The sequence below is a fragment of the Cygnus olor genome, chromosome 1 (genome assembly GCF_009769625.2).
Source record: "Cygnus olor isolate bCygOlo1 chromosome 1, bCygOlo1.pri.v2, whole genome shotgun sequence".
In the NCBI taxonomy this organism is placed as follows: Eukaryota; Metazoa; Chordata; class Aves; order Anseriformes; family Anatidae; genus Cygnus; species Cygnus olor.
The window spans coordinates 12,187,479-12,214,212 of NC_049169.1; the positions used below are offsets into that span (position 1 = coordinate 12,187,479).

Here is a 26,734-nt window from a genome sequence, read left to right on the forward strand (position 1 = left end):
TCTATTAGTGAAATAGCACAAATGTGCTTTTCAAAGAAATATTACAAGGAACTTTGCTGTTTACAGCACACTCACTAAATAGACATCATGTACTGGGAGGAATGGTTTCAAAAAAAAAGAAACTGTCCATTTCTTTGGAAACAGATTTTTTCACATGGCCATTTCCCATCCACAAAGAGCAACTGAATATTTTTAGCCCAGATCTTAATCACACAAAGGGGCAATACGTAGTAAACACAAATTGCAAAATTTGATATAAAATAAATTTCAGTAGAGAAGTTTTTTACATCTCTGCAAGAATAAATGATAGAATATCTAACAACAAACGTGATAACCTCTAGATGCATTATAAAAAAATCAGGTTACGCAAAAAATACTGTCTATTAGAAAGGTTAGTTAAGATTCTGATATAGCTATATTAAATATGCTAATATTTCTGCTAGTTAGGTAATTGGCAGCAAGCATAATACTTGCCTTCAAGTATTTGATTCGAAATGATATAGGAAGAGCCATGGGAGCCAACTGTAAATTCTGAATTTCATCCAGGCTTTGGCATTGTCCAGGTGCAGTTCTGCAGGAGGTGATGCTTCTGAACAGAACAGTTTCTACTGAGGAGGTCTGTGTATTGTGGGATATGGATGTGGATACAGATTGACATTTAGAGGCTCAACAACCTGTCTGTTTTCCTGGACCCTTGGAACAAGGCACCAGATTTAAGAAGTATGTAGACATTCAGAAATATTAACCAGCTAACAAAAGGGCTTTCAAAACATTTGTTCATCTCTCCCTATTGAAATAAAGAACCAGGCATTTCAGAAAATCTCAAATGGATCTTCAGTTGATTCAGGTAGGGTATGATATTTTTGGTAGAGATGTGTTTTACTAGTCTTGCTGGTTTCAACATCCAGTGTATTTCCTCATAATGTAACTAGCTTTGATATCAAAGCATTTGGAGTGTTGGGGGGAATCATTTGTTTAATTTAAAATATTCAGAAGTAGCAGTGCTCACTTCCCTAAAGGACTGATAGGAAGATTATTTATACTAAAGTAAAATAACCATTTAAAGCAATATTTTCTTTAACAGTTAACATAGAAATTAATTGTTGGAAATTTAACTGTTCACTTGCAGGGTCAGATGAAGTCCTGCTGCCTCCAAAAATATTCAGTAATATATAATCTGCTTTAGTGTATTGTGTAGTTTGTGCGTATTTGTACAGTTTTGATAACCTCCAATATATTTGGCCAAATAACAAAGTGGTTTATAAATCTGTAAAGATACCTATCTCCCTATCCCAAAGGAAGCCAAACAGTATGATAACTTCATATATACAAAGTGTAGTGGGTTGACTTATCTGACAAGTGAAGAACAGCCCATCATCAAGTATAGCAACTGTACTTTATGTATAATTTAAAGTATTGTTATAATGGGAAAACAATATAGAAAATATTACAGCTACACTGACAGTCTATTCTTTTCTGTAAGTTTCATTTTTGTTTGTTTGTTTTTGTTTTCCTTTTATTCCCCTAAGATACTCAGAGACAGTTTAATCTGTAAAAGAATTACTAGCAAGCTTAGGTAAAATAAAACTACCCGGGTCTCATTTTGATGAAGACTTCCCATACATTTATGTCACAAAACCTCAGGATCTAGCAGGTCAGGATCTCCTCTTGCTTAAACTATTCCAATAATCTTTTTCTGTCAAATCCAAGTTTTTCTGTTTAACATTGTTGCTCTCTTCTGTTAGAATCTGGACAGTCCTAATTCCTAAACTGCTCCAGTTACATTTTTACCATTAGCGACAATTTTAGGAATAAGAAACCCCAAAATACTGTGACAAGATGATTACACAGTTTAATAACCTAAGAAAACTTTAGCAATGCTTTTGAAATAAAATTTAACTAATCCTGTGTGCTTGAATAGACGTAACAGTATTTGAACTCCTTAACCAGAGCAGTAGTTTAGCTTCCACAGTGCAGAATTTAATAGCATTTGCTTGATGTTATTGTAGATTTTCCAGTATTTACTTATTCTTCAAAATGGAGAGTATCTATCTTATTCAGAGATGCCTTTTAAAATAATAAGTTCAACTGTATACTTACGATATCTTCAGTTTTTAAGGGCCCAAATCCTGCCCAGGTTACAGCTACACTTTTTAAAACCAGAAGAATACAAATACCAACTTGGCAGTGACCAAGTGTATTAACAGAATGTGCTCTTAAAACATAGGCTTTGCTCTGGGTGATGTGCAGCAAATGTACCCAATTCTACAGGTAGCTTTTAGCTCCCAGTAGCCAATTCCCAACTGCGCTGCTTCATGTGTCGACCATAAAATGAGTGTTGTCTTTCTGAAGCTTGAGTAAGCAGATTTCGATATTACAAAGGCTCCACTGTTTTAATTTGCATAGATTAGTCTTTCTCCTTTTTATTATGTTGACTAATCAGGAGAATTTCTTAACCCAGAGGTTTATAACCTTGTATGATCATATTTAGGTACACAAATAAAACATTCTCTCATTTGCCTGATTGTTGCATGAAAACAGTGCTCTTAGCTAAAACAAGCTAAAACAATTTAACAATCCCTCTTTGCCTATTTTGTCTTCCATTTTCTCTCAAAGAACCCACTTGTCCAAATCCCCACCTCCTTTTGACACTTCATTCTTTCAGTGAAATCTTTTGATGGGGTGGACAGAACAGACAAAGTTAAGGACATTACATCTAAAACAATCTGGCACCTTAGGTTTGTAAGATTTTCATAAAACTTAGTGGATAAACTTCCAACAGTGACTATTAACATCGAGAGATGAAGAAATGCCACTTGAAATTGCATGATTTATTTATCTTGTTTGGCGAATGGCATTTTTGTCCGAATGGGGTTTTGTGGTGATAGAAATCATCTGTGAGTTTAACTTGAGCTCAGCAAATAATTAAGACTTTGCAAAAGCATAAACCAGCATTGGCTGCATGCTCCCAGTGCTATCATACAATATTCACATGGTTTTCTCATAAGTCATCTAACCATCATTCCAAGCAGAGAGAACAGAGTGAGCTGTCTCCATAAATGGATGAATGTGCACTCTGATTTATTCTGTTGATTCTGCAAAACCAGCTGCTTGCATTAAACCAGGGACAATGATCTCCAGGCCAGGTGTCCATCAGAGAGCAAGGGAGAAGGGTTGATAATTTCAGAAAGGGACAGGTAGAGTTGTCCTTGTACTTATGCTGTCACAGAACCGACAGTCAACATGAAACTTTTATTTTTTTTTTTCTCTCACGTATGTTTTGAATATCACTATTATCTCACTACCTTCTATTAAAGAAGTAAACAAAAAGACAGTTTCTGTTTTTCATGTGGGCTTGCTACCGTTGTTTCTCTGCTTTATCAGCTGTCCTTATCTACCTGTTCCTAGCGCATTTGACACATTCATGCCTTCTGAATTAAACTATAGGATTATAGTACCCTGATTTGTTTCAAATCGTTGTGTATTTGGAATAACTAGAGTACACCATGGAAGAGTTTACAGCCAAATGATTACATCCTTTTTTTTTCTTTCTTTTTTTGGGAGGGTGGGGGGTGAGGGATGGGGGCTTGAGGAGTGGGTGGAAGGTTGATTTGGAGCAAAATGCACATTTTACCAGCCTACCATCTTTCACTTTGTACATCTATTACCAATCACACTGGGTTTTCAGTTCTAAGTAGGGCATCATGGAACTGCTGAAGTACAAATGCATCCATACATATTCTAGATGAGTGGTAAAGTGTCTTGCTGCACCATGCGAGGACACTCCTTAATGGCATTGTTAAGAACATTTTCCTGAAAATGTTTCCTAATAGCTATAGAGATCCGTTCTCTACCCTTAACTTCGCTTACATTCAAATTCTTTTTGCTATGGCTTGCATGGTATAGCGTCTGGTATTAATACTTATTCAAAATCTGTCATTATGAAAAGCCAAATGTATAATTTCCTATTCATAGCATATAACAAAAAACAGCCTGTTTTTCTGATCTTTCTTTCTCTTTCTGGTATTGTACAAATCATCTGAGTTTGTCTGGAAGATTAATTCTGTGCTACTTCTTGTCAAAATAGTAAGTTCAAATTTTAGCTTGGTATATATGAGCTGTAGTTTTCATTAATTCATGTTACTTCCTTTTTAGGGAAGTGATGTAGTGGTTTGTGCCTGGATTTGTTCTGCTTTTAATTTTTTAGCTTCCTTAGAGCGTTGTCAATTGTAGAGAACTGTGTAATGGTTAGGACACAATAGGATTTTCCCTTTTTTTAGTTGTATTTAAGTGGTAGAGATGGGTACAGCAGTGCAGGGTGGGCACTTAAAGCTGCATACAAATCAGACCAATATTACTAAGATAGTAATCATTTAGAAGTAAGTTTGTTGAAAATTAGTCACCTGACTTTTTTTTTGTGTGTGTGTGTGTGTATCATCATTTAGGTGGGTAAAGTCATTACCAAGAGAGCTTGCCTAGACTTGGAAGTTTCTTCACATACAGATTCTTGCAAGTCAGCCCATTTAAATCAGATGAACAAGAGCTGCAGAATCAAGCTCTCAGTTTTCTGTTTCCCTTTTTTTTGCTGTAAATTATAAGTTGTATTATTACATCGTGAGAGGCAAATCAGAAAATCTAAGCCAACACCTCTTGGGAATGTCTTATGCTGCTTATTTCAATTGTTTTGCATAAACCTAGTTTACTAATTCTTATTCACCATAAAGTACAGTTTAAATTCCCATAAGAAAATTTAGAGAGGACTATGGGAGGTATTTAACAGTTGTTGAATAGTGAATGTCTTCACCATTTACTGGATTTAAATGGAAGTAGTTTGAAATTTCGTTGTACTCCAGTCATTTAACCACTAGCAAAAACATGATAGCCATGGCTGCCAGAGACATAGCTATGCTCATTTTATAAAATATGCCATCAAGCACTCTCTATGATAGCTTTCTTTACGTTCACATTGAAAATTAATTTACAGTTGTCAAAAGAAATGATACAATCATCCAAACAAATGGCACAACTAGTAAATTAAGAGTTTGACTATGTTTTTTCAGTTAGTGATTTGAAAAAGTCATTTACTTATGATTCACTCATGCAATTACAGGATGGCCTGTCAAACCACCTGCCTTAGAAAATGGCTCATTAAAATGTGGAGTTATGTCAAATGTATCTCAGTGAAATACATTCCCAAATGTTTTCATTTCAGTCCGTCAGTTTCCACAGTGTGCAAGAGAGATGTTTGCTACCTTCTGCTAGAAGCAATGTCTGATGTGTCTGTTTTCGGCAGGAATACCTTTAATACTTTCAGACTGAACTTTCAGACCCTTCCCACTTTTGGCTGGCTTTACACAGAGACTGTTGTGAGTGAAGTCTTACAGATGGTTTTTGGGGTTCACTTTTTTCTTTTTTTTTTAAATCATAAACTTTAATCATTACTGTGAATAATTAAGAGCAGGATGTCAGACTAATTTTCCACTTAAAAGGTATGCCCAGTAATCATGCTGATCTCAGACGATAAAAAAGATTAATTACTGTACTCATCCCAGGCTGCTGTTGGATATTGCTAGAAGGAACTGCAAAAAATATGCAATAATTAATTGCTCTGTACATATTCCGCTGCTAGCTCTCTTCCTCCTTTTAATACTTTGGAGTGCTATTATCTTTTCTGGAGTCTTTATGAACTCTTGTGACTATTTAAGCACTTTTGAAAAATTACTTAACAAATATAATCTGTGTCACTTAAATCCATTATAGTCTTGTCTCCCCCCAGATTGTCTGCAACTAATAAATTACACAGGAAAGAGAAGGAAAAAAAAAAAAAAAAAAAAAAAGAAAAGTAAAGAAAAAAGGCAAAGGCTATCAGTCTCTTTCCTCCACAGAGGATGTGGTATTTTATATGTGGCTGTGGCTGGGTACAATTTTACTTGGAAATTTACATCCATACATAAACATTAATATTGAATACATCCGTAGTGCTTAGTATGCCATTTTATGGATAGTAAAACAGTCGCAAAACATACTCGTAATTTTACACAAGTCTAATTTTATTTGACTAGTTTTTCCTGTTTCACATTAAAAAACAAACAAAAAAAAGAAAAGAAACCACCACCATACAACACTCATTCTATATTCTAACACCTACAAATGATCAGCACATTTGAAAACAATATTTAGTAATTTTAAGTACATCTCTCAAGAAGGAATGTAACAGTTTCAGTTGAAACCACATAGAAATGGTGTAGGAAATGGAGAAAATGCTAAGAAATGGTGCAGGGAGGCAGAAAGTAATGATATTTCAAGGCTGTCTCATGCAGAAGTGCCCAGGTGAACGAAGAATGGCCACTGCTGCTCTGGCGGTGTTCATGGAGCTGTGGGGCTACATGGAGATGTGCTCCTTGTACTGTAGTCTCTCCTTCCTTACATGACAAAAACCCTGACTCTCAGCTGGCAACAATAGTGGCAAGAGATACAGACAGCACACTGACCTGACTGTGGTTCTTGGGATTTGTGTTAGGTAATTCTCCCTTGTCCTTGGGGCATTGCCCATGCTTCTTGCGATTCTTGGTATTGATGCGCCACACTTTTAACTTCATTTTGTTAATAATGCAGTGGACTCCTTTGGTTTTCATCCAAATATTTTTATTCATGAAAATATAGAGTACTATTATTTATTAATTATTATAGTGTGGCAGATAAGCCCTAACCAAAATTATGGCCCCATTATGCTAGGCAGTGATTCAGCACAAAAACAGAATGTTGTTCTGCCAAATAGTTTTATAGTTCTTGCTTTTCTGTTTTATAGAGGGGAGTTAAAGGCACAGTGTGAAAATACATCTTTTCCAATGTCACATAGGAAGACTGCGGCAGATTCTGGAATTTAAGACCTTATTAATCCTAGTCAGCTGCCTTAACCAGACCAGCATTTTCCTTCCTTGCAGTAGTTAATAATCTTTACTTAGTGTAGCTAAGCTTTCTCTCTCAGTTGGTAAGAAACTATTAAACTGTAGATTAATAATGCCATAAATCTAAAACAATTAACATATTCACCGGAGCAAAGACTTTGTGGTTTTAATATTTAGGGGATGGAAGGACTATTTATTTTTGATTTAAACCAAAAATAAGTGTGCATATTATGTGCAAATATTGTATTTGTTTGTGTTTTGCTCTTCCCCTAAAGGAATGAACCAATTCTCTCAAACAGAGCATAACATACTGGAAGAGTTATATATATTAAGGAAAAAAATATCCAAAGTTAAAATTTGTATTTATGGTAAAAACAAAACAAAAGCCCTCTGTGAATTAAAGAAATTTGAAATTAAAGTATGATATGTCAGGAAGAAAATTGCAATAGAAATTTTCTGTGCTATAAATGATGCTGAAGCAGGGGCTATATAGATCTTTTTACTCTGTTAGGTTTCATGCACTTTTGGGATTATGGGATTTCCTAAATCCAGGTGTGGACATACCCTCCTGTAGGTTTCTGAAAAACAATTCTGTGGCAGTGCAGGGTGAGAAGAAGAAATCTAAGCAAAATATTTTTATTTTTATTATTTTTTTAAATTATTATTATTATTATTATTATTATTAGAGGAGCAGGAATCATAGAATCATAGAATGGTTTGTGTTGTGTTCCAGCCCCCCTAGATCAAGTTGCCCAGGGCCTTGTTCAGCCTAGCTTTGAACACCTCCAGGGATGGGGCATCCACAACCTCTCTGGGGAACCTTTTCCAGTGCCTCACCTCCCTTCCTGTTATTCTTTGCAAGCTCAGTTCCAGCTGTGCTTTGGTTTTCCTGATCCCATCCCTTCACATCTGGACAACATCTCTGTACTCTTCCCAGGCCACATGGCCCTGCTTCCACTGTCTGTGCATTTCGTTCTTGTGCCGCAGTTAGACCAACAGGTCCTTGTTCAGCCATCTCATTTTTCTGCCCTCCCTGCCTGCTTTCTTACACAGAGAGATGGAGAGTTGTTGTGCTTTGAGGAAAACATCCTTAAAGAGTTGTCAGCTCTGTTCAGCTCCTTTGTCCCTAAGGACAGTGTTTCAGGGGATCTCATCCACTAGGTCTTTAAACAGCTTGAAGTTCGCTCTTTGGAAGTTCAGGGTCCTGACTTTGCTCTTTGTCAGGCCCGTATTCCTTGAGATCACAAAGTCAACAAGGGTGTGGTCACTGCAGCCCAGACTGCCTCCAATCTTGACCTCCTTAATGAGTTCATCTGCACTGGTGATGCATACAGTTCTCTCAGCCTGTCCTTACAGGAGAGGTGCTCCAACCCCTTGAACATCCTCATGGCCCTCCTCTGGACTTGATCTAATACATCCATGTCCTTCTTGTGCTGGGGGTCCCAGAGCTGAATGCAGGGCTTCAGGTGGGCTCTCACGAGTGCGGAGCAGAGGGGCACAATCATCTCTCTCGCCCTGCTGGCCACACTTCCGTTGATGCAGCCCAGGACGCTTTTGGCTTTCTGGGCTGCAAGTGCACATTGCCAACTCATGTTGAACTCATCAACCAACAACCCCAGGTCCTTCTCCTCAGAGCTGCTCTCAATTCAGTCTCTGTTCAGCCTGTATTTGTGCTTGGGATTGCCCCAGCCCAGGTGCAGGGCATTGCACTTGGCCTTGTTCAACTTCGTAAGGTTCGCACAGGCCCACCTCTCAAGTCTGTCCCGGTCCCTCTGGAAGCCTTTCAAGGTAGCTCTGGTATCCCACTGATGAGTTTTTGAATTAGTTGAGTGTGTCGGGGGGCCTGGTGGGCCAGGGGGGTTGGATGGTCAAGGGAGAATTAAGGGATAACTGTAGGGAAGTGGCTGACCTCCATGCAAGAAGCAAGATTGTTTTATAACTACAGCTAGCACCTTGTGATAGAATGAGGCAGAAGCTGGGCTTAACGAGTCATCCAAATGCTAGTGGAAGTGAAAATTTATCACAGGACAAGACAAATTTGTATAGTCTGAGAAAGTCTGTAATGAAGCTGTTTTACTATGTCTTTGTAAGATTGCTTTCTAGTTTGATCCTTTTATAAAATGCTTTCTGATTGTGTAGTACAGTTTTTCATTCTCTTTTTTGTATAACTCCTGTTTGTAGACTCTGTTGACAGAAAAAATAATATAATTAAGGTAATTAAGTTATATTATTGAAAAATACAACAGAGGAAGACAAGTCTAAATTAATCTTTCTTAATTTTGTTGGAAGGCATGAGTTCTTAGCAATCTGGAAAACTAAGTCACTCTTTGGACAGTCTGGATAACTAACTGTTCATATTAAGAACACCAGCATTTTGTTTCTTTTGGAAAATTCTGTTTTTCAGTGAAAGTGTTGAAATGGAAGGAGACCTGTACAGATTGCAGATTTCTTCCATGAAACTTGCCAAAATAAACATTTAAAGCACTTTTGAAATAGGTCACAACATGCCTAAGAAATATATTTTCTGGCAGAACTAAATCAGTTTACTTCTTGTAATTAGTCAATGAAAATAAGAATTTATTACAACGACTCTTTGGAATGAGACATCAAGACGTGTGGATATATATAGATAAACTTTACATGATTTTTTGACAGTGGTTTCTAGTAAAAATATTATCTTAGTGGAAGACCTCTACCCTCAGATGCACATACTATGATGTTTATGATTTTTTTTTTACTGTGAAACATAAAGGTTTGGTGTTGAATTTAAGAAATGCTTTCAATGCAAGCTTTAAGGACAGTTATAGAAAGGTAATCACAAACAAAACCAAGTTCTCTGTCTAACTTCCCAACAGTTTTTGTCATGTTATAAAGTTTGCCTCTCCCTTAAATTTTACTTCTAAAAATCCTGAAACGAAACTCACCTTTTTTTAGCTCCTCAATACTTATCACTTTCTTTGACTATATTATGAGGGGAAAAATGCAGAGAATGAGAAACAGAGCTTATACAATATAATTTATAACCAAATAATGATTTAGGATGTTCTGATGCTTTTTTTTTTTTTTTTTTTTTTTTTTAAATGAGGACGTTTGTAGTTCACTACAGTTTTTGATAAAATTATGTTAAAAAAAAATGGAGGTCCAAGTCTACCTCATCTATACTAGTATAAGATCAAACTTGAAGCTTGAATATTATTCGAAGACATTTTACAGCCAGTTAGTTACAAACTTGTTTGTTAGTTACTAGCTTGTCTGCAACTAACTGGCTGTAAAATGTCTTCGAAACTATTTCTTTACATTTTTTTTTATTTTATTTTTAATTTTTTTTGAAACTAAGCTTACTAAGGTCTATGCCTGGATGAGCTGCTCACGTGTGGGTTTCACATGGAAAAATGTTCTAATGAAGCAATGCAATGTCACTGAAAGTGCATTTATTTGAGGAAATATAAAACTTGGGTCTGGACTCTTACGAAAACAGAATATCCTGTACTTCAGTTTTTCAAATGAGGTTTGACTTCTGGTTTGGTCAGTAGATATACCTTCATGATGCAAAATAATCTGGGAAGCTTAACACAAATGTTTTAATCAAAATCCAGTAAATATTAGGTCACCTTTTATATAAATACCACTGCAGGTTAGTTTAATGATTATATACTTCTGTCAATTTCATCAGTGTCTGAAACATACACTGAAATTACTTTCATCAATAACCACTTTGTACAAGTAATACAGTTTTTGAGAGGAGACTGTGCCTCATAAATAAGAAGCCAGAACTTCAATATTCTTTTCATATTTAATAAGACAATTGGATAAATAAAACACTATGGGAAAAATAATGATAATAATAAAAAAAAATTGTCACTTCCCTACCAATGATCTGATAAATTCTACAGCAGGCAATGATAGATTTTGATATCTTCTACTCTGCTGGCTACCAGGGAAAGTTATAAGCTCTTTCTCCCCACCACCACCACCAGCAAATGGAGTTATTCTCCAAATCTGAAAAAAAATGAGGTGTAATAAATTTTAAGTGCTGGAGATAGAGAACAGCTAACCAGTTCAAATTGAATGTTGTAATTGAATTTCATTATTTTTAGCACCTATTTGAATTAATATAGCATAGATCAAATGGTTATGGTACTCACTGCTGTAAACACAGAGAAACAGGAGTTCTATTAATCAGCAAAGGATGCTTGTTTATGAAAATGGTGAATGCTTTTATGTACAGCCAAATCCTCTTGCTGATATACAATTTTAAAATGAAAAGTTTTGTTCCATTGTACCCAGACTTGCAGTCTTTGCTTAACTAAAACTACTAGCGAAAACAATCTCTGAAGTCAGCACAAGTTTTCACCTGGGTGTGGGCTGCAGGTTTCAGTTCATAATTATTAATATATTTCAAAATGACTGTCTTTATAGCTCCATTATAGAAAGACTGTACACCATGGCTTTGATTCTAGATTGAAGATAGGGTAAATTAGGCATGAGGTCAATGAAGTTGCAGGTATTTAAAATATCCTACTGTTTCTGAGCTGGGAAGAATCAACCTGGAAATGATCCTTCTCGTTACTCAGTTGTGGCAGTACGTTTTATGTAAAATGGAAGGAAAGCATTAATGATCAAGGCCGAATGTCACTTTGATCTTGATTCATTGTCCACTGTCAGGTCTGTAATTTACCTTTAGGCCACAAGCTGCAGAACTGTATTATTAGTGAATTAAATCCTTGGAGATGAGAGGAATGTGCACACAGCATGAAGATAATCTTTCCAACTATGTCTCTGCACTCTGAAAGTTAAAGAGAGAAATGTTTGAATTTCAAAGCTGCCTAGAGCATGTGGATGGAAAATTAATGGAAGAAATTCCATTAATTCCCTTGGCCACTTTGGAAACATCAGCCATTGTTTCTGCGAAAGCTGTTTTTCATTCAGGAGATCAGTGGGTGTAATGCAAGTAGTAAGTTTGTAAGTAAGTAGTAGTAAGTTTGAAATGAAGTTCATCAGCTGAAAACTGCAGAATTTCATTATTCTAAAGTTACATATAAGCTGATATACAGAGCAAAGAATAAATAAAATTGTTATTTTGAAAAGAAAACGTCCATGTAAAAACCTCTTATAATGCCTCTTGGATCCTGCTTTTTAAATAAACATGCCCTGCTTTGTTTCCTGAACATTAATAAGTACAAGAACCATGTATTTAATAAAATATGAAGCAGTGCTTTCATTTTGCCTCATTCTGTAGTCTTATTCAACCTCAAGTTAAAATATGCTCTGACTTGTACAGTCAAATATCTGACTACTTCATTAATAAGATGATCAAAACTTGTTCTGTGACAGCAGGTGGCAAATTAGTATTAAAAAAAACCTGTTTGCTGAAAAAAAAGTAATTAATTCCATGCCTTTTAAAAAGGTTTTGTTTTAGGCTGTTGATATTCATGCTGCCTTTGTTACTTTTCAAACTTAATACTCCTTTAGTTAGCTGTAATTCATGACTACCAGACTGCATGCTGCCACTTGTTTGGACAACTAGAACATAATATTTCTCCAGTAGATAGTCATTAAAAGGGATTTATCTATCCAAATTTTTTTCTTTATAGGACATAAGTAGACATTACAGTTGAATTAAAGGAGAATGCTTGTTATTTATGATATATGTTTTTAATTCTGTTATTCCTCAAAAGTATTTAATAATAACAACAACAACAACAACAACAATAATAATAATAATAGTAATAAAAATATCTGAACTTGTATAAATCAGAGTTCAAGTATGTATCCAGACCTTATCTGCAGAAGCAATCATGCCTGATGGAAATTCAGATGAAGAATATAGCTGTGCTAAATTTTAATCAAAAATTCTAATTTATCAAAACTATGGATAAATACATATATTTACTGAAAAAAATAATATTTATATTTTTATTTATATAAATTTATATTTCTCTGATCAAAGAACATTGCTTGCTAAAGTGAAGATAAAAGTCTGCAGGGCCAGAGTTACTTCCGATTTATTCCAGTCTAAACCCTCTTGAAATGAAATTCTTGAATACGTTATTAGGAATTTAATCATTGTATGACCAACATTCAAGAAATAACATGTTACAAGAGTTTAGCAGAGTACAATGAGCAAAATTATAAAGCTTTACTATGTGTATTGTAAGTTAGAAAATACTGATTGCTTCTAAGTACAAAAATACTTTTCATTAGGAAGAAATATTCAAATTTTTGCCTGGAAAATTTACACCAAATATCATTTAAGAATTTTTAATGGCTGTAAGTAAGTGTAGTTGACACTCTTGGTGTTAAGAAGAATTTTATGTTATGTTCTGCTGACCTCTATTGGCTTATTTCCACTATATACTGATATTTTGACACTGCTCTTTTCTTCCTCTGGAAATTATGCAAGCATGTTTGTTTTAATTTAGGCAGTTTTGTAGCAGGAAGACAGACTGGAGCATGTATGTAACTTGTCATGCACAAGTACACCCATTAAATGACTTTCCAGTCTTGGGTAGGTCAATGGAAAAACCATTAAGTTGAGGTAATGATTTGGTAGGAGCTTCTCATGTATATGAATTTACAAATAAGTGTAAATGGTTTCGCTGAAGTGGGGCCTTGCATATACTAAACTATAAAAATTAAAATAAATGCTGTATTTGCAGTCTTCCCCTGCCTCTGTTAGTCAGAAGCTATTTTTGTTTTAAAAAGAATAATTTGGCAAATCATCAGACTGTAACACAGCCTAATTGGTTTTGAAACTGCAACATAAAATTTAAATTAGAAAAGATATTTAACTGTGCAAAATATTCTATTGATTCCCTCTTAGAAGTCAATGGCATAAAGTTATGTTCAGAGTATTTGCTCTAATCAATTTTAAGTCCATTCTTAATATTTTACACAATCTTCCTGATGTATGCACAGAGGTGCATAATTTTATTTGCATTTGTAATAACACTGGTGTTGTGGAGCAATTCTTAGCCTAAAGGCACCTGCACTGGCAAATTCAGATATTGAGTCACAGTTCTAGGTCACACTGACCCCAAACGCAAGATTTTTAGTAAGAGCACTCTGCTAATGCCATTTGGTCTTCAGAAGAGAAGAACGTAATGTAGATTTATTTTCCAAGATTGCATTATCAGAGACAGAGCCTATGGTTAGCTCTGAAACTTATTATTAATATACCCTATGATATGGGTAAAGTGATGCTCAGTGTGCACTTTTTACATGAAGCCATTGTTTGGGGTTATTTTTAAGAGGAATAGTTGCTTTAAAAATGATTGTTTAAAAGCATCAGTAGGATTTTGCTGATTAAAGTACTGCACTGGAATTTCATATCTTAATGACTACATTGGCCTGAGAGAACAGTTCAAGGAAATAAATGTCTAAGAAGTAGGCTTTACGTCATGGCAGCCTACATACAGGTTATAGGAGCAGCCTGCAAGGTCGTAATGATTCTCCATGCGAACCTTCTAAAATCACGTGCACCAATATGAGTAGATATAAGAAGCAGGCTTTGATGGCTACCTTAGGCTCAAAATTTCAGAGTCAGGTCCAAAATACTTCATGATTTCCTTTAATTTTCTCCAGAGAAACATGGAATCTAAAATCTGAGAGGCTGAATAGTAAGGTTTAGAGAATGTTTGGGGAACTCTATATCCCCCTGGGTAAGTTATATAACAAACGCACAAAAACGAACACATTTTTCTTCTTCTGTCTTACCGCTTTCAGAGAATGACCAGGGATGTTCTAACCCATTGGGATTCCTTCAGATCTAATTCTGTCCCATTATCATGTAGTCCTAAAGCAAGTGGGGCCTTCTTTTCGAAAAGCAGAGAGGAAACTGCTGTTCTGGCTGTTCCCTACCAAAACTTCTGTTGGGGAAAGAACATTTCAAAGGGCAGTTCCTTCAAAGCCAGCTCTTCTTAGGCAAAGTGTGTTTCTAGAGAAATGTTTCATAGTTCTTTGCTCTCCTAGCAATCATAACTTTGCTAGTGCTTATTTCATTAGGTCGAAAATATCCCATTGCATCAAGCTGGAGTTAGCTGTGCCAAAAGTCTTTCAGACTGTGAGATTACTAGTGCTCTTGCTATACACTGAAGATTTTTCCAGCCTTACTCTTAATGAAACTGTAATGGTCAGGATACTTACAGTCAAACCTAAGTTTTAGGCTTTTGGCACATACCCAGCATAGTGAGGTAGCAGGGATCTTGCTGAAAATGAGGTTGGAAGGTGGTTAGAGGTAGAACTAAGGGCCAGGGGAGAATCACATCCATGCAGCAAGTAGAGCCAGGAAGGAAGAGCAGGGAAAGCTTTAAAGAAACAGAGAGAACAATGCTGAAAGACAGGCAGAACTTAGATCTAGATTGACAGGAGGCTTGGGAGTAAAAATTGAGTAATACTGGCTCTGTGCTGGGCTGGCTGCCTTTGCTTTGGAAAACCAAACCCACAGCGAAGTGAAGTTCCTGAATCTCCAGCAGTCACTGTAGGCACTTTGCAGTGTCTGCCTTTCTGGAGCTGTAATAAAATCAGTTTGGAAAAGGAAACAACAAAAGATCAGGTTAGGCTGTATTGTAACAGACTCACTGAGCACAACCGGGCATGGCTCCATTAGAGTTAATGGAGCAATGCCACTGGAGAGGTGAGTCTGGCCCTTCTTTAATGGACTGCATCCTTGACTAACTGGTATCTGATGGTTGAAATTTCCAGGTATTTCATGTGATCTGTTAAACTTTGCAATAAAGGCTAGTAAATCCCTATTTACCACACCACAATGGATGCAGCTAATCATTTTTTATCACTGCAGTAAGAATTGCCCTGTTTAATCTTACTTTATAATGCATTCCATGGCTGTGTCAAGCATATGCTAAACATCTAAATATCATCTTTTCTGATTTTTTTTTCAGAGGGAGCTGAATATTTTCACAATTATTATTTTCTAAGATAAAATATTTAATAAAAAATTTCAGGAGAAATTGAGTGTTTTCCCTTGGAAATATTATAAAGCAAGAAAAAAACATTCTATTTCCTTTCCTTGTTTGAGTAATCAGCCTAGAAAAGCTTGAAATTAATAGAAAATGAAAGCCTGAAAGATTGTATTTTCAACTCAGACTGGTTTATCTGATTCCCACAAGAATTTAACAAATTAGATTTCTCTGTGTGTCTGTGTGAGTGTACAGTTTCATAATGATGATATAAGTACTCCTATGTTGGTTTCAAAGTAAGATCAAAGTAAGATCAAACCCCATACTGAAGAGCACCTGATAGGCTGGTACAGCTAATGTTGCAAGTGAGGAGAAATCTTGTTTTAAAAGGCTCTAACCACTTTTTTTTTTTTTTTTTCTTTTTGTGGGAAGGCAATGAGCATCAGGCACTGTTGAGAAACAGTATGATGTTGATCATACTGTGATCATAGTTTACAGTTTTAGTAAGTTTTGTAGTTTTTCTTCAAGCTTACTATGTTCCCAAGTTCAGTGGTATCCCAGATGTTTAGAAAAAAAACAATTGTGGATGTTAAGTCTTTGGCAGGAGAGTTTCATATTTTAATATTGTATACAACAGTGAGTGAACTGTGTTAATCAGCATTATCTCTCTCCAGTCTCAGTAGTAGCACCCAGCAAGAACATTCCTTAAGAAAAATGTCTTTTATAATGAATCTTTTATATATCCAATGCGTATATTTATCCTTTAAAAATATTTATAATAGAGGGATTATGTAACTACTCTGAGATAGGCTTGTAAAAAGAGGGACCAGCCCTTTGGCGTGTGCAGCGAGTAACTGGCCCAGCGGTGCGAGGGGGCTGAAAGCTGTTTGTGCTCCCCTGTACAGCTGCCAGGAGCAATGCAGTTCAAAGTAAAGGCAGTTTAAGGAAAAGTCTGCTGAACTCTGCAGGATTCTGTCTTGTGCACAGGATTAAGTCTTAAGGTCACATACGCTAAAGATAGACTCACATGACATTAAGAATTTAGAAATTCTGTCAGTTCAGAAACCAAAGAAAAATCCAAGCGTCAAATAATATAACTCACTCTCCTAAGCAGATTGCCATCTTTCAGTATAGCACTAGACAATTCTGAAACCTGTATGGTAAGATAGATGTAGGTGCATGTTTTCTTCTTCAGATGGAGTTGTAATTGGGACTGTTTGCTGCCAGCATGCCCATTGCACCGAGGGTACACCGTACTGAAAGTGTCAGTGCTCTGTGTTTGTGCTCTGTGGCTGTTTTCCTGGTGCTATGATGAAGGCTACAACAGTCTAAAGTTTCTTGAAGAAGTACTATTGTTCCAGAAATAGATTTAATAGCCATTTGTTCTCACCACCTTCTGAGCTCATATGCCAGATGTTCAAGTGGTTCCTCCTCCTTTCTACTTCATCTGGTCATGGGTTATTAAGTAATGATGGGGGAACAGTGAGTGAAATGTATAGAAAGCAGTTATATGTCATTAAAAACGCTGTTGTCAGAAAAACATCCAGCTGTCTGGGTAAGAGCACGTCTGAATTACTTTGTACCCTGCATATTTGTTCTTTTATTTGTCAGTGCCACCAGACTGAATTTGTGCAAGTAAAATAGTTAATTGATAACACCTAGCCTGGTGGTCTGTTCTATATGAGCTTAACATTTCATGTGACGGAAACTTTTCTACATTAACAATATTGGGAACCTTAAAGGAGAGACCTTGGAGCCACATGCAATTTTCAAGCCATGTGAATCGGATGTCTTGAGAGCATCTGCTTATGTCCATTCGTCTTTCTAATATATATGGAATTAACCCATATGGATAGGATAAATTTCTACGTCCAAGAGATAAAAAAGGACCAAAGTATTTTTACCAGTTGTTGGCAAAATAGTCCCTTGATTGGGGATTCTATTTGGCATGCCAGATCAGGAAATGTAGCCAGCCCTATAGCCAACAATGAAGAAATGTCCATCCTTATATCCCTATTGAATGGGAGCAATACTGAGATGTTCTTCCTGTCTCATCCTATACTAAAAATAGAAAAAGATCTGAAAATGAAAAAAAAAAAAAAAAAAAAAAAAAAAAAGATAATTACCTATTTACTTGTGAATTCCTATTTTACAAACTTAGACTAGGTAGATGAATCTATTTAACTGTAATTTTTAAAATTGTCTGATTCACATTGTACATAAAATAATCCAAACCAATCACTATCTTGACTGTTGGTGATTAGAGTTGACAATTACTTGGAAAAGCGGGAAATCCAGAAAAATTTCTTGTGTGAAATTACATGCAAAATCTGTAACTGAACAAAAAGCCATTGGAAAATAGCATGTTCCCTGTCTAGCTGGAAACTACTGGCTGTGTTGAATTTTCTGCTTAAGTGTTTCTTCTAGTTTTGCTCGTCTTCCACATTGCCTTCTATTAAAAAATCCTTCAGCTTGAAGAGCATATTCTTTTGCAGACCTGGTTAAAAACAGAGTGAGTCTGCAGAAAGCTCTGCTTTGAAAAAAGCAGATAAAGATAACCCATGCTGCTGATCCTATGTAAAAGTGATGAACCTCTTGGATGAATTCTTCTGTAAAAGTCTTTGCTTGTTTTAACACATGCAAAGTTTTAGCTAGTTAATACTGTTTAAGAAGATGTGTTGAGGTGATAATGGTGGACAACTCTTCCAGCGAAAGCTTATAAAATGTTATAAGCAATTCTCTAGTGTTTTTATTATGCCACGATTTCATTTCTACTATTATTGTTATGGCTGGCCAGAAGCTCTGTTGGAGATATTCTGTACTGTAAAATTCTGTCATGAGAAAATGAAATATTTTGTATGAGTATATGTAATCTTTAAAGGGGAAAAGAAGAGATCATCCTTGTTTGTTAAGGTTGAAATATTTTGGGTTGGAGAAAAAAATAGTCTTTGATTAAAGTTGAAGAGTTTTGTCATGATAAAAATAATAATTGTATAATTTGGGCTATTTTATAATAAGGATTTATTTTGCATTGTAGAACTAAAAGAGCCTTTGAACCTTACTGAAAAATACCACTTCAGAAAGACCTTTTTTGTATTTTCAAATCAAATTTTCACTCCTGTGACAGTATTGGAACATTGTGGTAATGGAAAGTTACATTCCTTATCTCTCATATTCTCAGGGTTTTTAGGTCCTCTCTGAATCAGTGTGTGACCAAGTCTATTCCCTGATTTTTCCAAAAAAAGGATGATATTTTGGAGAGTTTTAGGATTTTATTGTGATAGTTGCTGCCTATTAAAACCTCTTAGATAAATAGGAAATTTGCTCTGTCGCAACAGCATGGGGAAGCTCGGTAGACCTTTTGCTGTATAGGCACTTCTCCTTAATTTATTCCTTAAAGATAAAAGAGCTTTGTGAGTCTTGGTGCTGTATTTCATTGTTGTTACATTGTAACTACAGTATAATCACAAAGAAATAAATCTTAAGAATTGCAAAGGCATAGCCAGCTCTTGATTGTTTGTCCCACTAGAGTTCTTCTATAGCAGCAGGCTGCAGTGCCTAGGTTTCAGGTGCTGCCCTGCTTAAGCTTCAAGTAATCAGAAAGGAACAGTAATGAAACTGTTTCTAGAAATATTGAAGATCTTCTTTTGCCTAATAAACATCTAGAAAATACTTATTTGAGAAATTCTTGTGTAGATGGCAGAGAGAAAAGATATTCAGTATATCTGGGGGTTCTGACTTGGAAAACTCTGGTAGTGCTGTAGGATATTTGTATTTGTATTGTGGAAGGGCTCCTATGCATTAAGTCAAAATTTACTGTTGGGAAAAGTGTTATTCTTGCCTACAGTGCAACTAGCTAAGGCTGTTTACACATTCTACAAAACCGAGCAACTATTCAGCTGAGGAAGAAGATAAGCTATGAATTAAATTGAAAAGAATCTACAAATAACAACAGTATTTTGCTTTTGAGAGCAGGGAAGTACTGCTTTTCTGCCTGAAAACTTTTGGGGTTCCTACCCCCAAATGCTGTAAAGAGTTACATGGTGTTGTTCTGTTGAATACACTGTGCATCACTAGAAATATTCTGCTATTGCTGTCTCACTTTAGCTGTGGAACGTGAAATTGCAGATCCAGAGGTAGCGTGGTCAAGGCTGCCAGAGATGATTGCACCCAAACTGGGAACAGAAACCAGATTGTGTGCTGTCCAGCATATAATATCAGTGCTGGCCATACAGAGGATTTAGTCTCACAAACTGTCCCACAGAAAGTTGCCATAGTGCTTCAGTGTCTACTTGGTTGGTATTTCTATATTTTAATAAATTATCGGTGATGTTGTTAAATATTCACTGATGCTTCCTGTGACTTAGTTCTTGCTGTGGTAGGTGTTTCTTATATGTATGGGAGGTTTTATTTTATTTTTTATCCTATCCAGGGACTGTGTGTGATTTAGGGAAAAAATGAAAATATGTTTTTATCACCATTTGATCACTTCAACAGTTATTTGCATACAGTTTGAGTTGTAGAAAAGTGGTTTTCACAAAGACCAGAACAGTTACACTGAAAGGCCGTCTATAAAGTGCTTATTCCTACCGGATTTCAGAATTTTATGTTAAGTTTTAAGATAAGAGTAGTTTTGCATATTTCCTTCAAGAGGCCTTTCATCTGAAATAATAATAATGCTTAGCACTTTCCAGCTTCAAAGTGCCTTACAAATGATAATTCCACTACACCCCAATGATACAGTGAGTATTTTATTTGCCCAAGGCAATGAAGGGAGTTGCTGTCAGCCCTAGGATTAAAGTAAAAAGGAGAAGGGTGTGTGTGGAGAAGAATATTTTCAGGAAAACTTTTCAACTGTCCTTTATTTCTTGCAAGTTCCTTTGCCTGTTCCAAAGTGCACATTTTAATACTTAATGCTGAGAGCATTAGAAAAAAAAAAGACTGAGAGAGAAGATCTCAGGTGTGGATTTGTTCATGGACTTTTGTTTTTACAGCTCATTACACCCAGAGATTTGATGCTCTTCTGCCTGAACTCAGTATTAGATCTTAGACAACCAGACTTAGGTAAATGCCTCTGTTGGGGAGGGGAAGGTGGGATCTAGTTCTTGAGATTATTTAATGTAGTAAAAACAATGTAATATTGCATGCCCTTTAATGAATAAATCAGGGCATAAAAGTCAGAAATTAAATGCAGTTAAATTGTCGGTGTCCTGATTTTTCCATTTTTGTTTGTATCTACAGAGGGCAGCAAAGAGCTTCAGTTTAAAACTTCCGCAGCAGGTAACCTGCAACGTCTACTTCGTCTTTGATAATAGCTTTAAAACAACAACATGAAAACATTTTCAGAGCACTCTTTAGTTTTTTGAGTCCAAGTATAATGACAGTTCTGTTTGGGATAGCTTTCAATTACGAAGTAGGATGGTCAGAATTAACAACCTGACCACAGGCAAAGGATGTTGCCAAATCAAGACAGAGTCTCATAATCACAAACTAAGCTCAGTTTATCAGTCTCAGTGCCTCCAGGTGATTTAGGATATTAGAAAAGGGATTTTTATTAAACTTTTGGAAACCTATTCATCATCAGATCCATTGCCCTGAAAGAGCAGGCTGGATATGTATCCCAGACAGACTTAGCAGACAAACTGAAATTCACTGCTTTCATTATTCTTTGAAAGGAAATCTTGCTCCCCCATACACAGATATTTCAGGAGACTGTAGATACTGGCAAGGGTGAGGAATCTTTTGCAAAGTTAAGGAAGGAAGATAGGCTATAGGATGCTTGGAGTGAATATCCATAAAACATCCTGACATTAAAGAAACAGGGGAAAGAATCACAGAACGGTTTGGGTTGGACAGGACCTTAAAAATCATCCAGTTCCAACCCTGTGCCATAAGATGTCCCTAGACCAGGTTGCCCAAAGCCCCATCCAACCTGTCTTTGAAAACTTTCAGGGGTGGGGCATCCACAGCTTCTCCGGGCAACCTGGTCCAGTGCCTCACCACCCTCAGAGTAAAGAATTTCTTCCTAATATCTGATCTAAGCCTACCCTCTTTCAGTTTAAAGCCATTCCCCCTTGTTCTATCACTGCACCCCTGAAAAAGAGTCCCTCCCCAGCTTTCCTGTAGGCCCCCTTTAGGTACTGGAACGCCTCTGTAAGGTCTCCCTGGAGCCTTCTCTTCTCCAGGCTGAACAACCCCAATTCCCTCAACCTGTCTTCACAGGAGAGGTGCTCCAGCCCTCTGAATTATCCTCGTGGCCCTCCTCTGGACTCATTCCAATACATCCATGGGACACCCAGAACTGAACGCAGGGCTCCAGGTGGGGTCTCACAAGAGCAGTGCAGAGGGGCACAATTGCCTCCCTCGCCCTGCTGGCCACGCTTCTGTTGATGCAGCCCAGAATCCAGTTGGCTTTCTGGGCTGCAAGCACACATTGCTGGCTCATGTTGAGATTCTTGTCAACCAACACCTCCAGGTCCTTCTCCTCAGGGTTGCTGAGGAGATCCATCCAGCCTGTATTTGTGCTTGAGATTGCCCCAGCCCAGATGCAGGACCTAGCACTTGGCCTTGTTGAACTTCATGAGGTTCACACAGGCCCACCTCTCAGGCCAGTCCAGGTCCCTCTGGATGGCGTTCCTCCCCTCCAGCATGTCGACTGCACCACACAGCTTGGTGTCATCAGCAAACTTGACGAGGGTGCACTTGATCCCACTGTCCGTCTGACCAAGATGTAAAATAGTGCAAGTCTCAATACCAGCCCCCAAGGAGCACCACTTGTCACTGATCTCCACCTGGACCATGGAGCCATTGGCCACAAGAAGACAGGTACCAGTCCACTTTCCAGTGGATTCATTGCAGCTGATTCCTTTTGTGAGAAACACTCCATAGCCAATAACTTAGGCTCAGGCGAGAATCTCAGTGAAGTAGTAATTTATTCGCGATTGCAATGGCGGGCGCCCCACAAGCAGGAGAGCGCGCCTACTAGTTCCAAAACACAGTTTATATACTTTTTGATGACAGGACTGTCCCCTGTTTCCTCACTGGAGTGGGTAATCCAGGTTCACAATCTATCTGATGCTTCACAGACAATGCCTGGCCTTCAGTTGCCGGCCTGTTTTTGAGGTGGTAATGTTTTCTCCCCTTATCTGGCTTGACTTAACATAGTGATTTTCACCTGATTGCTCTAAGGAGTCTGGTTGTCTGCATTTACGAGGTCACCTGCTGAGCTTTCTTATCACCGTAAGCATATCTCAATACCACATTCCTTCCTTCTAAACAATGTAACACTGCAAAAACAACATTTCTATTCCCACACTTTGGAGCAGAGATGTAAGAACATGACGATGTTACTGTGAAGTCCAGGCTCTTGGATCTGAACTTTCCCTCTTCACTATTCACAGTTGCCTGGCTTAAGTCCAAATTTTGGTCCCAGTGAAGTTAGTGGGTATTTTACCAGTAATTTCACTAAGAGGAGCATTTGAGATTAGCAGAAGCATCCTTAGTGAACTTCCTATGTTCTTTTGTGTTCATCTACAGTGTTGTTGCTATATAATGTTCATAACCACCGCTGATTACCTGCATATATATTTTGTGATGTGAAACTATACCTGCCAGCCTGAAGTGAACCATAAGGTTAAACCAGTTGTATTTTCCTAATATTCTGGGACCGAAAAAGTGCTTTATTTTTTACTGCAGTATGCCACTTATGTACTTTGATTCTTTGGAATAGATGGAACCGGCTAAGTGCTGGCCCTGACCTCATCCATTGACTAGAATTGATCTCCATAACATACCTCTTGAAAGTAGGAATTTATATGCTCCTCTTAGAGCTAGAAATCCACTGAGGAGGAATCAGGGGAACCATATCTGTGTATAAAAAGAGAAGCCAGATTCTGCTCAGTAACACGTAGTGACAGGACAAGAAGCATCAGGCATGAATTAAGATATAGGAAAATCCATTTATACATAAGAAATACTTGGGGGGGGGGGGGGACTTCAAGTGTTATTTAGAAGTCCTGACCACAAATAAAACGTGAACCATGGTAGAAGTGTGACAAAGATGTAAACAAAATGGGCATGCTTTTTTCTTGATTTCTTTGTTTTATAAATGTTGTGACATTTCCACCAAGAAACAGCTGATACCAAAATGTGAAAAATTAATGGTGGATAATCTTAGCTATACATTTCTGAAAGTCAATACATCAAGTTCTTACTTTGCCTTTCAAGCCTCAGTGGTGTTCTGTAAGAGCTTTTCTGATCACGAAAAAATATCGAAAATAATATTAATAATTTAAAAAGAAAAAAAAAAACACAACAAAAACAACGATGAAAATAAAACTTGCATCTGTGATGAATGTTCAGAGAGAGTCTGGGGGAGAGGACCAAAATGAATTCAAAAACAGCTACACTGTGCTGCTTGGCTCACGTCAGAGAAATTTTTCAAGTCAGTTTTTTGTAATCTCACCTTGTGTTAATCATTCTTAGATGTTTTTTCTATCATTTGTTAACAATCTGTAGAAAGCATTTCTTTCCTACTGTTGGCAGCAGTGTTTTGAGTACTTGAAGGCTGTTTGCTTGTACAATGTCCTTATTACTCATCTTATTTTTAGAGTAAACTATCCTGATTGTGGTTTGTTTGTTTGTGTTTGTTTTCCCCTATCCTTTTCTTTTGTCTTATTGCTGCTGTGTGGACTCCTCCCGTGGCTGACATCTTTCTTGATGGACATCCACTAGTCATGCTTTCTGCAAGCCAGCAGAGAGACTGCTACAAGAATATAGAGTTGCATTTTTGAAGTAGAGAGAAAATTTTAAAAAAAGAACTTTCCTAAGGGCAGCTCCCTATCTAAGCCTTTTTGACTTGGAAGCTTTTCAAGTCTCTGAGATGGAAGTCAGACCCCAACCCTTGAAGTGCATGTATTTATTTGGCAGGGAGGAAAAGCTATTCTTTCGAGTCCCTAAGGAGTTAATGTGCTGTGTCAGAATCTGACTGTAGTTGATCACAGCAGTCCAATTGTGATTATTTACCTGGGCTGAATGGACTGAAAAGAGGTATATCCGATGCTATTCTCCTTGTAGGATGTTTGCCATTTCTACAAAAGCCTGAAACCATTGACTTATATTCAGCTAGTGGATGGTGGATCCATAGCTTCTTTTGTATTATCAAATCAGTTGTTCCTCATCCTTGGGAGAATATCTAAAGTACACTGTTCTTCATTCCTGTTCATTTTCCTGCTTAGAGTCTTCTCTAAGTGATCATATTGTATAGCACATTTTCTCTCTCTCACTTTTCTCTCTTTTTTTTTTTTTAACTATATTTCCGATTTGTCAAGATTTAGTTTTGCTCATCAGGATACTGGTGGCTCCTCACAGCTTGGTGTCTTCTGAAACTTTACTCTTGGTTCAGTTACGCAGGTCCTTGCTGCTTCCAACAGTTGCTGTTTTTAGGTAAGAAGAGTAAAGTTGAATGAAGAGCAAACACCCATCTCTAACTTTCTGTGTATGGAAGTAGTACAGTGATGGAAAACATTTGCTATCCATGTAGTTTTCCTTTCTTCTTCAACCACATTTCTTTCCTAAATACCTATAAAACATCGCCATGGGCCTTTTGTTTACATTTAAATCTATCACTGGATGTGTAGATTTGTACTTTGAAAGGTGGCGAGTGGATTCACAGTCATATATTAATAATTTTTCACCTTTTGTCTTGATCTGTGCAGCCATGGTGTTGCTTGCTGGGAGAAGAGAAGGCAGGAGAGAACTGCCAGTGAAGAACCCTCTGTGGTGCCTGCAGTGGTGTGGCAGGTTTCTGCAGGGGAAGGGCATGAGAGAGGGGGATAATCTGCTGCCTCCCTGGGCAGCCAGGTCAGCTAGGTCTCATTAGCTCCTGTCCTGAGCGTAAAGAAATGAGTAGAGAGGGAGAAGTAGGTGAAGGATAAGGAGTCTTAAAAGGATATATTCTTTAAACACCAACCTGGGAGCAAAATTTAGGCTATGTGTTGTGTTGTTACTTTGAAAAAAAAAAAAAAAGTCAGGAAATGAGTGGGTTAGGTTTGCTAATATCAGTATTTTTGTTTGTGTTGAAAGTGATGTTGATATTTTAGCTGCTTACAGTTCCCCCTGTTTGCTTTAGTTTGTTTGAAAATAGCTTGGATTTAATGAATTAGAACACCTGAAATATGTTTATCATTACAGAGCGAAAATCTGTATTAAGAAAACCAGCCCAAACCTTCCTGTGTGCTCATTCTCACCATGTAGAAGAAAAATGAATTAAAGATACAGCATCCCAGAAGAAAGAGATGCAGAGGCCCTAGAGAAATATAACATCATATGCTCTGTATTTTGAATGTGATATTTTTCATGTGACCTTTAGACTCCCTTCAAAAATTGCTTTGAACCTTCTGATGAGAAGAAGGAAAGAGTACGGCCAAACAATGGCTAAGGAACCACAGGGGAACACACGTTAATGTAATAAACATTGCCTCAGTCTCGGATTCTTTTTTTTTTTCTTTTCAAACTGCCTTGTTTAATGCTGCATAAAGTACCATTAGCTCTCCCTCTAGCTTTTAGGAGTCCTACTTTGTAGGTGATGGAGCTCAGGCATTGGTAGGTCATCAGGGACTGGTGAAAATGTTGTAGGAAAGTTCAGAGGAGAGAATATGCCCTCAGGACACCATCAGAAAAAGCTAGTCCTTGGCTCTAAGTTTAGTACCAACAGATTTGGAAGTAACTGTGTTTCCTTGGTATTCAAACACATCTGTAGTACCACTAGTTTGCCAGCCCAGTGTTCTGGGTGGTTCTGCAGGTGGGTGCTTCCCATGATGTCTTGGCTACATATTTTCTCCCATGACAAGATTCCACAGATGTTGCAAGCCTACATTTTAAAGTGTAGTATTAAAAGGAAAGAAAGCA

At 37.2% G+C, this 26,734-nt stretch overlaps 1 protein-coding gene across 8 annotated transcripts in view; it reads left to right on the forward strand.

Annotated features, from left to right (window-relative positions):
* The window catches only part of MAGI2 (membrane associated guanylate kinase, WW and PDZ domain containing 2), a 774,790-nt gene that overhangs the window by 135,183 nt on the left and 612,873 nt on the right, over positions 1-26,734 (forward strand). The window contains exon 2 of one of the 8 annotated variants that reach the window (XM_040548715.1): positions 21,068-21,106. The exons of the other annotated variants lie outside the window; for them this stretch is intronic. Within the exon in view, the coding sequence (XP_040404649.1) occupies positions 21,068-21,106 (39 nt within the window). The remainder of the gene's footprint in view (positions 1-21,067; positions 21,107-26,734) is intronic. 8 annotated transcript variants of the gene reach the window in all.